The following is a 12,643-nucleotide window of genomic DNA, read 5'->3' as shown; positions in this document are numbered from 1 at the left end:
GAGGTACAAAGCTGAGATGTTTCCTGAGCCCTCCTCTATTTGAGAAGGTCATTTTGCACCTCAGCCTTCACCTCTCAGGACTTTTTTTTCACTGTTCTTTGGCTTTTAACGGTGATGAACAATTGCATTCTGGGGGCACTGTAGTTTTTGTGCCTTTGTAGGTCAGCCTGTTGTTTCTAGCAGAACACTTTTAGTAGTTATGTCCCAGTGTTCTGTAAAATGTCGACAGGTGCTCCAAAAAGGGGGTGAGGCCCAGAATCAAATACATTTGGGAAATACTGGCTTATGTGTACAATGCTGCCAGACATGTTTGGGGAGTGCAAGGCTGTGCTGATGTGCACAGTGAACCTTCAAAGCTTCTGTGGCAATTCCTGAATGTATTTAATAACAGGACTCTTCGAGTTCATGGAACACTAAGTAACAGTTCCTAAGAAGTGTTCTGCAAAGCCCAATTTGGGACATGCTGGCTTGTAATTTTAATTATATTTATATTTAAGCTCTCTAAAAAAGCAGGCTGTATCTAAGTGAAAGTCTCTTTGTCTTTTCATTCCTGCTTGTTCTTTCCCTATGGCTTTCAGCTACATAAATACCGTGTTTTCTCCAATCACACTGAGAATACTGGGAAGGTTTTCCACAAAGAGCTTTAATTCCTTTTAAAAGTGACTTTCACAGTCATGATTCTACAGCATCTTCCAGGTGACATCTCCTTCCCCTTCTTCTGAAGAATGTTTGCAGGTAGGCTCCATACAGATTTCTGTTTTGTACTTACTCATCTCCAACTGAAAACAAATTGACACAGAAGCAAGGGGTTGGGCACTTTAGGACACACGGGTGGTGATTAAACACCTTCTCACAATCACCTGTAACTGGCAGGGTGATGTCTGCTTCTCCAAGTCCATTTCCCAGAAAAAAGCTGGTATCCACATCGTGCAAGTTTGTCAGGACAAGATCTTTCCTAGGCATTGCTTGGATACCATGAATACACAGGGCAAGACATGGAAGCAGCTAGAGGCCTCTCTGGGCACTGGCATTGGGGCCCCTCCTGTTGCCAGCAGCAGCTCAACTCCTGTGCTCCCCTCCTTGACTCTGCTTTGGATGTGAAGGAGCCGCCACTGCCAGGCTCCCCTGACTCCCTACCCATGGGTTTTCAGGGAGTTGCCATTTTTAAGTGTTCATGTATGAAACTCAAATGGGGAGGAGCAGGAAGAGGAGAAACCACAGCACTCTGCCAGGCATGGCGGTGGCACCTGCAGTCCCAGCTACTTAGGAGGCAGAGGCGGGAGGATCGAAGCTACAGTGAGCTATGATCAAACCACTGCACTCCAGCCTGGTGACAGAGACCTCATCTCTTAAAACAAAACAAAAAGCACAGCATTCTATAAAACGTGAAGTCCCACCTGGGCGGTATGCCAGCTGCTCTGCTTTCTGAGGGCATAGATTTGGATTTCTAAGTGTGAGCAGGAGGTGGGAGGGATGAATGGTTGGCTCCCCTTGCATCCCAGTGGACCGAGCACAGGCAGGTCACTGATGATGTTTCTGACCTCACAGACTGTTCCTCTAGATTCTGTAACGAGGTGGAATGTACGTCCTCATTCTGGGGATTTGGAAAATCTTTCCTTTTTACTTCATCATTGGTCATTTATAGTAAGAAGCAGGAAGAGGCTGTTAGCAAATGCCTTTTTAAAATGGAAATCTATAATTAAGTTTTTGATTTTAATGGTGGGAAAAACCCATTAAATAATTTCCCCCCTGATATTAGCAAATTATAGAACAAAATGCAACAGCAATTTTAAAGCAGCTGGGTTCTGGATAAAAACGGACATGGTTTTGACATCCCAGGTTCCTTATTTACCAGTTGTGTGACCTTGGCACTTCACTTACTAATTGTACCTACTTATTAATACTACCTTCAGGCCAGAAAAGTATGAGTTCACGTCTTCTCTGTTCTGAGTCCATCCGTGCGGTACCTAAACACTCTGAAAAAGTAACGTGGACAATTATAAGAATTCTGGAAACCACACTTGGTTTTTCTTGGTCCCTGCAGCTGACTAAGTGCATTTCAAAGCCTCATGTAGTGGTCTTAAGAAGCGGTAATCATTCTTAAAAGAACTGTTCTGAAGATTGCTTCTAAATGTGCCAATGATCGGTGGAAAAACGGAGAGTTCAACAGTAAGTGGTTATACAGCGGGAACGCCCATGCCCTAATTTAACATCCCCATCTGAAAGTATAATTTTTAAGAGCTTGCTCAAAAAATTTTCATATGTTTAAAAATTTGCCAAACAGGTGGGAAAAGCCAGTATAATTAAAACCAATTATTTATTCCAAGTTCAATCCATTTAAAGTTTTTCCGACGTTATTACGGAAGTGAACACTGACATCAGAGACGAGTTTTCACAGCTGTGGCATTTATAACAAAGTTAATATCTACATGACCATGATGCAAAAATTGAGGATGTTTCCGTTATTCAGAATCCATGAAGAAAGTTTCGAAGTCCAGGTCCAAGTCAGAGACAAGGGCACTTACAAAGTCATCAACAGAAGGACACTTCTGAAGCATTCCTGCAAATGAAGGAGAGGTCAGTGACATGCTCACTGGGAGGCAAGGACAAGGACACAAATTCAAATTCCTAAGGGAACCTACGGGCTCTGTGCAATCAGAGTTTGGTTCTATGACCTGATTAAAAGGACATTTCATAAAGTCAGGGGCAACAGTCTAAAACTATTTATAATCTTAATGCACTTTTACTATATAATCGCAACTTAGCGTAGAGGGATAGGCCCAAATATACTTCCTAAGGGTTTTTATCTTTGGGTATATTATATACATCCTTGGAGTGATGCTAGAAGACTAAAGTTTTTAGTTATCTTTGACTGGGATGATTCAGAATTTAATAAATTTAATAACTTACCAAGTTTTATTATCCAATTTTATCCACTTCAGAATCAACCAAGTATTAATTCTTTTATAGGAATCTTGTATTAGAATCAAGTTACTGGCTTTCCTTCAGACTTCTCTATCCTAGAAAACCCCTGGCTTTGTAACTTACTAACTACATAATGTAGAAATCACTTAAAATCTCTGGTACTCAAACTTCCGCATCTAATATACAAGGCTGCTCTAAAGATAAAACAAGACAATGCATTAGGAAGCAGTGAGGCACCATATCTAGCATACGTTAAGAATTCAAGCTGGGCACAGTGGCTCACGCCTGAAATCCTAGCACTCTGGGTGGCCAAGGTGGGAGAATAGCTTGAGCTCAGGAGTTCAAGAACAACCTGAGCAAGAATGATCTTGTCTCTACTAAAAATAAAAGAATTAGCTGGACACAGTGGCACATGCCTGTAGTCCCAGTTACTTAAGAGGCTGAAGCAGGAGGATCATTTGAGCCCAAGAGTTGGAGGTTGCAGTGAGCTACAATGATGACATTGCACTCTACGTGGGATGACAAAGTGAGACTGTCTCAAAAAAAAAAAATTCAATAAAAAGCTGAATTTATCTCCTTTCTTGACCCCAAAGCAGCCAGGGACAAGAATTCAAGCAATCAACCTACTGCTCCAACCTGTATTCTTGGTAGAAGTGCTAATTCAAGGGTTGAATGGGCTCTGTATATTAACATTTAATTTGGGGGACAGATCCTACAAAACTATTTTCAATATCAACTCATTAAAAGATTGCCGGAATCCTATTATTCTCTGAATCATAATGTAATTCACTGAAGACATATTTAACATTTGCTGTGTGTAAAGAATCAGGTCAGGTCATGGGCATAAAAAGATGGGCAGTTTAAGTTACAATGTGAGGGTGAGAAGAACATACTTCCAAAGGGGAGAAAAAGTAGATGTCACAGGGGAGAGAACTAACCTTGACCTCTACTCCATACCATACGTAAAAATTAATCTGAGATAGTTACAGACCTAATTGTAAAAGCTAAAATTAATACATATTTTTAAAAACACGTACAGAACATCTTTGTGACTTTGAAGTAGGCAATGTTTCTTAGGACATAGAAAGCAATAACCGGCTCGGCGCCTATAGCTCAACCGGCTAAGGCGCCAGCCACGTACACCTAAGGTGGCGGGTTCGAATCCCCAGCCCGGACCCGCCAAACAACAATGACGGCTGCAACCAAAAAATAGCCGGGCGTTGTGGCGGGCGCCTGTGGTCCCAGCTACTTGGGAGGCGGAGGCAGGAGACTCGCTTGAGCCCCGGAGTTGGAGGTTGCTGTGAGCTGTAATGCCATGGCACTCTACCCAGGGGGACAGCTTGAGGCTCTGTCAAAAAAAAAAAAAAAAAAAAGAAAGCAATAACCATAAAAGAAAAAAACCAATATATTAGATTTCATCAAAATCAACACCACCCACTCTTTAGAAGAAACCATTAAGATAGTGAACAGGGAAATAACACAGTGGTAAAAAATACTCACAAAACACATATCTCACATTGGGCTGGTATTCAGGATATATAAAGAACTCCTTTTAACCCATCATAAAAACATGAAAAAGATTATAAATGGACATAAAATTTGACCTTCATAAGGTCATACCTTTCACAGAAGAGAATAGCCAAATAAATAACACAACTAACAGGCACTGAGAAAATACTCAACATCATTACCCATCAGGGAAATGAGAACCAAACCCAGTGACACGCTGCAACACATCCACCAGAACAGCTCAAATTAAAAAGATCAACACCACCAAATGCTGACAAGGCTGTGGGCAACCTATATTGTCATTAATCTGTGGTGAAGGGTGAAATGACATAACCACTTCAGAAAAAAGTCTAGCAATTTCTTATAACACTAAATGTAAATCTACCCTGTATGTAACCCAGCAATTTCACTCGTAGATATTTACTCAAGAGAAATGAAAGCATAGGTCAGCCAGGAGAGAACCCGTATAACCCATACTAGAAAGCACACGAGTTTCCATTAACAGGATGTGGACGTGACATATTCATGTAATGGAGTATCACTGAGGAGCAAAAGGCATAACCGCTCATACACACAACCACATGGATGAATCTCAAAATCACTGTGCTGAGAGGAGGAGGCTGGGTGTGGAGGCTCACACCTACAATCCTAGCACACTGAGAGGCCAAGGGTGCATTCCTTGAGCTCATAACGAGCCTGAGGAAAAAGCAGGACCCTATTTCTACTAAAAAATAGAAAAATTGAGGTGAGAGTATCACTTAAGCCCAAGAGTTGGAGGAGGTTGCTGTGAGCTATGATGACGCCATGGCACTTTACCGAGGGCAACAGCATGAGACTCTGTCTCAAAAAAAAAAAAAAAAAGAAAGAAAGAAAGAAAGAAAGAAAGAAGGAATCTTTGTGCATGAAGGAGAACATACCATCTGCTTTCATTTAGATGCAGTTTAAAACTAGGCTAGATGAAATAAAAAATACCCAGAACCATGGCTGCTTTTGGTAACAAAGATACTGAAATTGACTGAGAAGGGGTACGAGGAAACTCTCTGATGTGATGAGAGTTTCTATGTGTGGACAGTGATTTGAGTTATAAATGTATGTGCATGCAAAAACTTGTCAAATGGTACATTTAAGATACTGTATGAGAATTTTACCTTAAAAAAGTAAATAAAGATTGAACTCTAGTTAATGCTATACATGTGAGACTGCGTAGGGGTAGAATGTGCTGGTATTTACTACTAACTCTGAAATGCATACAGACACATGACAGACTGATGGGCAGATGGAGGGAGGGACACATGAAAATATAGAAAAATGTCAGTTACAGAATCAAAATGGCAAGCATATTAGTCTTTACCATGCTATTCATTCAACATTTCTGAATGTTTGAAAATTTTCAAAATCAAAATTAGAAAGAGGAAACTGTGGATGTCATAGCACAAAGTACAGTCAAGTGGGAGAAAAGAGACCAGTGAGTTCCAATGCAGCGATTCAGGTTTTGTGGAGAATGGATCTGAGCACAGACTTAAAAGGTGAGTAGGATTTAGGAGCAAATTAGAGCCTTGAAGGCAGAGGGACACCACAGAAGTAGAAACGGGTAGAGTGTGCTGGCCATGCAGTGTCTGGTGGGGTAGAGGAAGGCTAGAGGGGACTTTGGGAGAGGAGCGGTGTGATACAGCCCTGAAGCTCTGAACCACAGCAGCGAGCAGAGCAGGAGGGCTGAACAAGCTGCAACCCAGGGGATGCTTCACGTGTACACGGCCAGGCTTCCACCGGCAACAGGAACGCAGAGCTTGGCGTCAGGTCTGGGCCTAGAGATGTGGATCCAATTGTCCCCACTGGGCAGGGCACACACTTTGGGAAACATACCAAGGATTGGTCTGTATGGTGAACGTGAGAATAGCAGGTTCAAATGCATACTTGAAAGCCACTAACTAGACCTGGTTGAGAACAATAAAATATTATAATATTTTCTGCTTATATTATACTATGTATTATATTATATATTAAAATATTATAATATGTCCACTAAATTTTGCTTGAGAACAATACAATATAATATTTTCAACTACAGACCAAAATATTTTCAAATCTAATAGTTCCATTTTAGGAAATAGTTGAGAAACAAGGGAGGCAGTTATTGGAAAAGAATTTCATTGCTATGTCTTTATTTGTTCAACTAAAATCAAAATACAATTTTCTTTCTTACAGTAAAATAATCCCTAAGGAAGAATGCAGGCATGCCTCTGGTCCAGCAGTGTAACTAATGATAGAAATGCCAGGTCTCTAATTGTTACACTGGCACACTCTGTGCTGTACCTTCTAGAAGGTCATTACTTAAGGAGACTCAATCTCATTATAAATCAGGTTTCAAGCATTTCCTATGTGCCAGGTTTCTTGATGCAAATAACATCTGTAGGGAAAACACTTAAACATGGCTTTCAATCAAATGTGCTAACCTGTCCCACCATTTTCTTCCTTTTAATATTTGAAACATTTCTATAATTACATGAGTGGTCATTTATAATTAAATGACTAGAGCTGTCAGAAAGTAAAACCATTTATTCAGAGCCAACTTCTGCAGGTAAGTATGGCTCTCCCGTTCCTTTGAAGTGGTTTACTTCAGCTCAACCAACTGCCAATATAAGCATGACCTTGCTCTCTCCTTCTTGGCAGACAGGCCTAACTAGTACACGTCCCTCTCCAATTTCCCATCTTAAACTATCCTTGCCATTTCACAGAATGGCAACTGTGGCAACAAGAGAAAAATATACACACTTGTGGGCTCTCCTAATAAAATATGGTTAGAGCTAAATGGTTTGGTGACTTTGTATGTAATGTGATTGCCAAAGATGAAGGTTCAAAAAGGAGAAGATGAGGAGTAAGGAGCAGTTACTAGGTCCAGAACACTCGGTACAGTATCCTCACTCTAAATAGATCAGAAGGCTTTGCATGGTGGCTCATGCCTGTAATTCCAGCACCCTGGGAGGCCAAGATGGGCGGATGGCCTGAGCTCATGAGTTCAAGATCAGCCTGAGCTAGAGCAAGACTCCATCTCTAAAAATCGCCAGGTGTTGTGGTGATGCCTGTAGTCTCGGCTACTCAGGAGGCTGTGGCAAAAGAATTGCTTGAGCCCAAGAGTCTAAGATTGCTGTGAGCTGATGCCACGGCACTCTACTGGGGTAACAAAATGAGACTCTGTTTTACACATGCACCAAAAAAATGCTTTGCGAGCGTCAACATGGACAATTAATAGAATACTCTCTATGTTCCACAAGTAAGAAAAAAAGATGTCCTCTTTGCTTTCAAGTCTTAATTTTAAAGGGATGCTGGTTAGACTTGCCCTTTCTTTTTTTTTTTTTGAGGCAGAGTCTCAAGCTATTGCTCTGGTAGAGTGCCGTAGCGTCACAGGTCACAGCAACCTAACTCCTGGGCTTAGGTGATTCTCTTGCCTCAGCCTCCCAAGTAGCTGGGACTACAGGCACCCACCACAATGCCCGGCTATTTTTGTTGCACTTTGACTGGGGCCAGGTTTGAACCTGCCACCCTCAGTACATGGGATCGGTGCCCTACTCACTGAGCCAGAGGTGCCAGCCACCCAGACTTGCACTTTCTTAAGTGTCCCTGAGAACCAGGTTGGAGCTGACAAACACCTTTCACTGTGGAAATCACCCAAATTAGGAGAAATGAATGGCTCTTGCCCAAAGGACTCAAACAAACTGTTCATAACTTTCCACCTAAAAGAGACAGACATGGCAACGATTCGTCCATGACAGGAAAGCAGGCACAGGAGCTCCACCTGCTTGTCCCACTGAGGGGGACCCACAGTACAGTGAGTAAAGGACGCTGTTGGAATGTGTGCTTCTCCTCATTTTACCTCAGAGGCAAATGGGCTAATAAAAGATGGTACAGGCCAGAACATTTTCATCCCGACTGCTCTGCTCAAACAGGCATGTTTCATAACCTTGAACTACTAGGGTAATTATTCTAGTCCTGACTAAAATAAATTATGATATCAAAAAGATTCCAAGACGGACCAAATTGCAGTGTGTGCTGTTCTCCTGAGCAACTATTGGCAAAGAGCCGGAAATAAAGTGAGGGCAAAGATACTGTGCAGGAGGACGTGACCCTCAGACGGCTCCTCCAGACAGAGCTCCTCTGAGAGCCACCTCCATGCCACCCACGACATGCCAACAGTGACCCAGGAGCCTGGCTGTGTGCCAGGTCCCACCAGCTCCTCAAAACACACCTGTGAGGGACCTATCTTTACAAGTAAAGAAAATAGAGGCAAAGAGAAGTCACATACTCTTAGAGGGTTTTTTGTTGTTTTTGCTTTTACCCTGACAGTCTGGTTCCAGAGGCCATGCTCTGAAAGTACCATGATATTGCCACACTCCCTGAAAGTCTGTGTAATTACATATATACTATAAAGGAGCATATTTAAATATCAGCATCCTTGATGTGACAAAACCTAAATGTGTGGAGAAATCCAGAGAAAAAGGTCTCATTGCTTCCAGATACCACGACCACGTGCACCCAGCTTCCTAGCAGTTTCCTTCCTGCCTTGAATTCAGGACAAAGTGTCTACTGTTTCTTGGGTAATTCAGTTTCTGTCCCATGGAGACCATTTTATGAGCAGTCACACCATGTAACTACCAAACTGGAAGGAGAGGGCAGGGAACGCCGGCTTCGCTGGTAGGGAATAAGCGCTGCTGACAATGGCTTTGCCCACCTCACAGGGACACTGGTGTGACCAGGATGGGCGCTTATGGCACCAGCAAGAGCCTCTTCCTATCAGGGCACAGTGCTCACAGCACCCAGTTCCCGCTGAAGTTCACGTGGTGGTGTGATCGGGAGGAAGAGCGCCCAGGAGTTGTGCACTTCAGAATGTTTTCTGGGTAGCTCTAAGTATCTGTGGTAACTCCCTTGTGAACAGAAGCTCTTACAGGGACTCCCAACTATGCATATTTCTGTTCTTTCACCAAGAAAAAATTTTGTCAGCTCCAGGATGAGTTCAGGATGTATCCAAAGCTGCGAGTTCATGCCCTTTCATTTTGTAATATATAATAAGTATGTGATCTTACCAGACCTTCACTTAAAATCAACACACTCAAGGCTTAACTTCTTTAACCCCTTAAATGTCCTTTTGGGTGTACAACCAATGTAATTATTTGAAAATGTGATTGAGAGCAACTAGTTGGTGGTTGGATCACGCCTCCAAACCAACCTCACAAAGATGGAATCATGTTTTGGCTCCCTTTATGAAGTGCCTGGGGTGAAATGGTTTGTGTGTCATTTAATTTATTGAATATGGGGGATTACCAGGGCAATTAGAAAACATTAGAATTATTTTAAGCCTTGGAAGAGAAGTAGAATAGCTACACAGCCTCTCTGAGTCTATGTCATGTAATGCTTGACACCAACCAAGTGTGCAATAAAACAAAACTACGGCTGAGTTGGATCAAAGTTTAACGAGGGACAAAGAATGAATCTGGTGACTGTTAGTAGAACCTTTGTTAAGGGTTTTCCATCCACCCAGACATTCCTTCGTTCATTCTATGTGCCTGAGTGCCGAATGTGAATTTAAGACAAGCAAAAACAAAAAAAAGCATTTTTCAAAAAATTTTCAGAATATTATGGGGGCACATATGATTTGGTTACATAGATTGCGTCTGTGTATTTTAAGTCCAAGTTATAGGTACACCCTTCATCCAGAAAGGTGCAATGTACCTGTGTAATGAACCAACTGGGTGGGTATTTACCCATCGCCTTCTACTTTTTATTAGGAGGAAAACAGCACATACAAAAATCAGTGAGACTCTATCTTATAGAAACTATGACCTGGTGGCTCGAAAGTGTAGATCAATATCATTGGTGGGATACTTGGGAACCTGTTAAAAGTGCAAATTCTTGATCCCTATCCCAGACCTCCTGAATTGCAAACTGGGGTGGGTGCAGAGATCTGGGTCTGACCACGCCCAGCAGCCAACTACGCTCACTCAGATGGACCTGCAGAAACTCATGAAAAGCCCAAAATGAGACGCAGTTTCTATCAACTGGCAACTAAAACTTGAAAAATACTGAGCAAGAGAGATGAATCTGATTTTCCAGTTAACTACACCAAAAACTATTTGTTTTTCAGCTAAAATGGAAACATGATCATCTCATGCATAACTACAATTTGTTTGGGACACTTTAAAGTCATGATAAGAGCAGGAACACAGCTGGCTGAAAAAGCACCTAAAATGGTTAAGTGGCTTTGACAGGAAAATGGTGGAGAGAGACGGCTAGAAAGGGTGGGGCATGGGCGTGCAACTGAGTGTAGCCCAGGGCTCTGGCCTTGGTCAAGGAGCCTCCCAGGTGTGAGGCACCCTTTGGAGGTTAGAGTAGAATTTTTGTTTGAAAGATTAAAAGGCAAGATATATTTTCATTTCTAGAAATATCCTAAAAAACAGAGCTCTGTGTCAATCAATTATTGACTCTTATGACGAAGGCTTTGAAATGTAGCTAAGCAGCTCCCAGCTCCCTCCATGCAACCATCCTGACTTCCAGAGCTTGAGAATGATAATCAGAGGGCACCTACGAGGAGCCACCTATGCAGGAAGTCAGCATGGCACTAGAGTCTGCAGGAAGGTCATGAGTCCTGCTAGAGTGGGGTCTCCTGCTTAGGTCCTGACTCCCCACAGGTTTGTTTCTTGACATTTGGGCTCTGACATGAACATCTCTGCCTGAATGTCAGGCTCCCTGCAATGTGACAGCAAGCAGGGACATGAGCGTTCTTCATTCCACTTCAGACTGAAAATCTGCTCGTGCATTTATCACAAGTGAATTGATCTGACTACCCACAGGCTAGCACCATGTGCTGCAGACAGCAGGCACACAGGAATGGCGAGACACAACTTCTGTTCTCAGGGATCTAGAGAGAAAATATATATTAGTCATGTAGAACAGAGTAGGTACGAAGCATGGTGGGGGTGCAGGGGTGGGGTGGGAGGTGCCATGGGTGCAGCCTAGGAAGGGGCATTTGAGGGGCAGACAGAAAGTCTTTCTGAGAGGCAGAGCCACATGGAGCTGGTCAGCCCACAGACTGGAGACCAGGTGACAACCAGGGGCAAGAACAGGCCAGACAGAGCCACAGGGGAAGGAAGGCCTGACAGCGCCTGCTTATTTTGCCAGCCAGCACCCACTTTCCCTCTGGTTAGAGAAAAGGTTCTGCTTTAGAGCAGAGGTCCTCAAATAAAGGTGATTTTGTCACTCAGGTAACATCTGGTGAGCTCTCAGGACAGCTTTCATTCTTACACTGAAGGAATTCTACTGGTAAGTCTCTGGAACCATCCCACCAAGCACAGGCCAGGCCCTCATGTCAACAGTCCCCTAGAGGAGTCCTGCAGTGCCCAGTGAGCAGAGCTCCATAGGACTGTCCACCAGTGTGTCTTCCTGGCCTTCCCTCACCCAGCGAGAGTGGCCAGATGTGTTCAAGGAACTGGATGGAGTTTTAAGCAGAATGGACAAGGTCCGAAGATGACTGCAACTGACCCATCCTGTTACCAGCACCCGCACAACATACCAGTTCCCTCTGCCTGGACCCCCTAAGTGGCTCTTCCCAGGCCCTGTCCTGACTTCTCCCTTTGATTCTGTGGCTTTCTCCATATTCCAAAAAAATTCCTTTTCTGTTATGGTAAGCCAGAGTTGGTTCTATTTCTTTCAAGAGGATTCTCAGTTGATTAAAAAAAAAAATCAATTCATAAGTTATTAAAAGAGATTAAATGATGTCTAGGAATATTGGTGTCTTTGTATGATCAAGATCCAGCAGTGTGGATCCTGGGTTTTCACTAGAAGCAGGGCTTTCCCCCCATTTAAATGATTCTTGTCTTTCTTCTGATTCACGAAGTGCAGGTGTTATAGGATTCTCCTTCTCAAGTTCACTGGGGAAGAAGTACCTCACTGCCACAGAGCCCAGCCAGGGTGTGCCAGGAGATATGAGGGGGACAAGGAGAGGCAGACAGGGCCTGCACTGATGTCTGGGTCCTCCTGACACTGGCTATTTCCTTTGTGGAGAAAGGAAAGGAAATTCCTCTGCTTGTATGTTTCAAGGGTGCAAGAGAAGTTCATGGAGAAAGGAGGCCCGGGTGCTTTGCACTTGGGGGCCAGGTGGATGAAGTCAAGAAGCAAAGATGGCCAGGACAAATAGCTCACCAAGGCCAAAAGCTGAACA

The 12,643-nt window shown here is 43.1% G+C and overlaps 1 protein-coding gene across 4 annotated transcripts in view; it reads right to left on the bottom strand.

The window, feature by feature from the left end:
• Window positions 1–646: 646 nt before the first annotated feature.
• MIPEP (mitochondrial intermediate peptidase) overlaps window positions 647–12,643 on the bottom strand; it is a 178,349-nt gene continuing 166,352 nt past the window's right edge. Inside the window, exons 19-22 of one of the 4 annotated variants that reach the window (XR_002774999.1) lie at window positions 2,430–2,560; window positions 1,908–1,976; window positions 1,398–1,564; window positions 647–779 (exon numbers count right to left, since the gene is read on the bottom strand). Coding sequence is in view for 1 of the 4 variants with exons in the window: in XM_003796717.2 (XP_003796765.1) it covers window positions 2,463–2,560 (98 nt within the window). In the remaining 3 variants the exon portion in view is untranslated. Of the gene's footprint in view, window positions 780–1,397; window positions 1,565–1,894; window positions 1,977–2,300; window positions 2,561–12,643 lie in introns of those variants that run through there. The other 3 variants (XR_002775000.1, XR_002775001.1, XM_003796717.2) reach the window with 3 other exon arrangements.

The sequence above is a fragment of the Otolemur garnettii genome, unplaced genomic scaffold (assembly GCF_000181295.1).
Source record: "Otolemur garnettii isolate 467f Iridium unplaced genomic scaffold, OtoGar3 scaffold00106, whole genome shotgun sequence".
NCBI classification, from domain to species: Eukaryota; Metazoa; Chordata; class Mammalia; order Primates; family Galagidae; genus Otolemur; species Otolemur garnettii.
The sequence above is the reverse complement of the archived record's forward strand: the minus strand, read 5'-3'. Positions and strand labels throughout refer to the sequence as shown.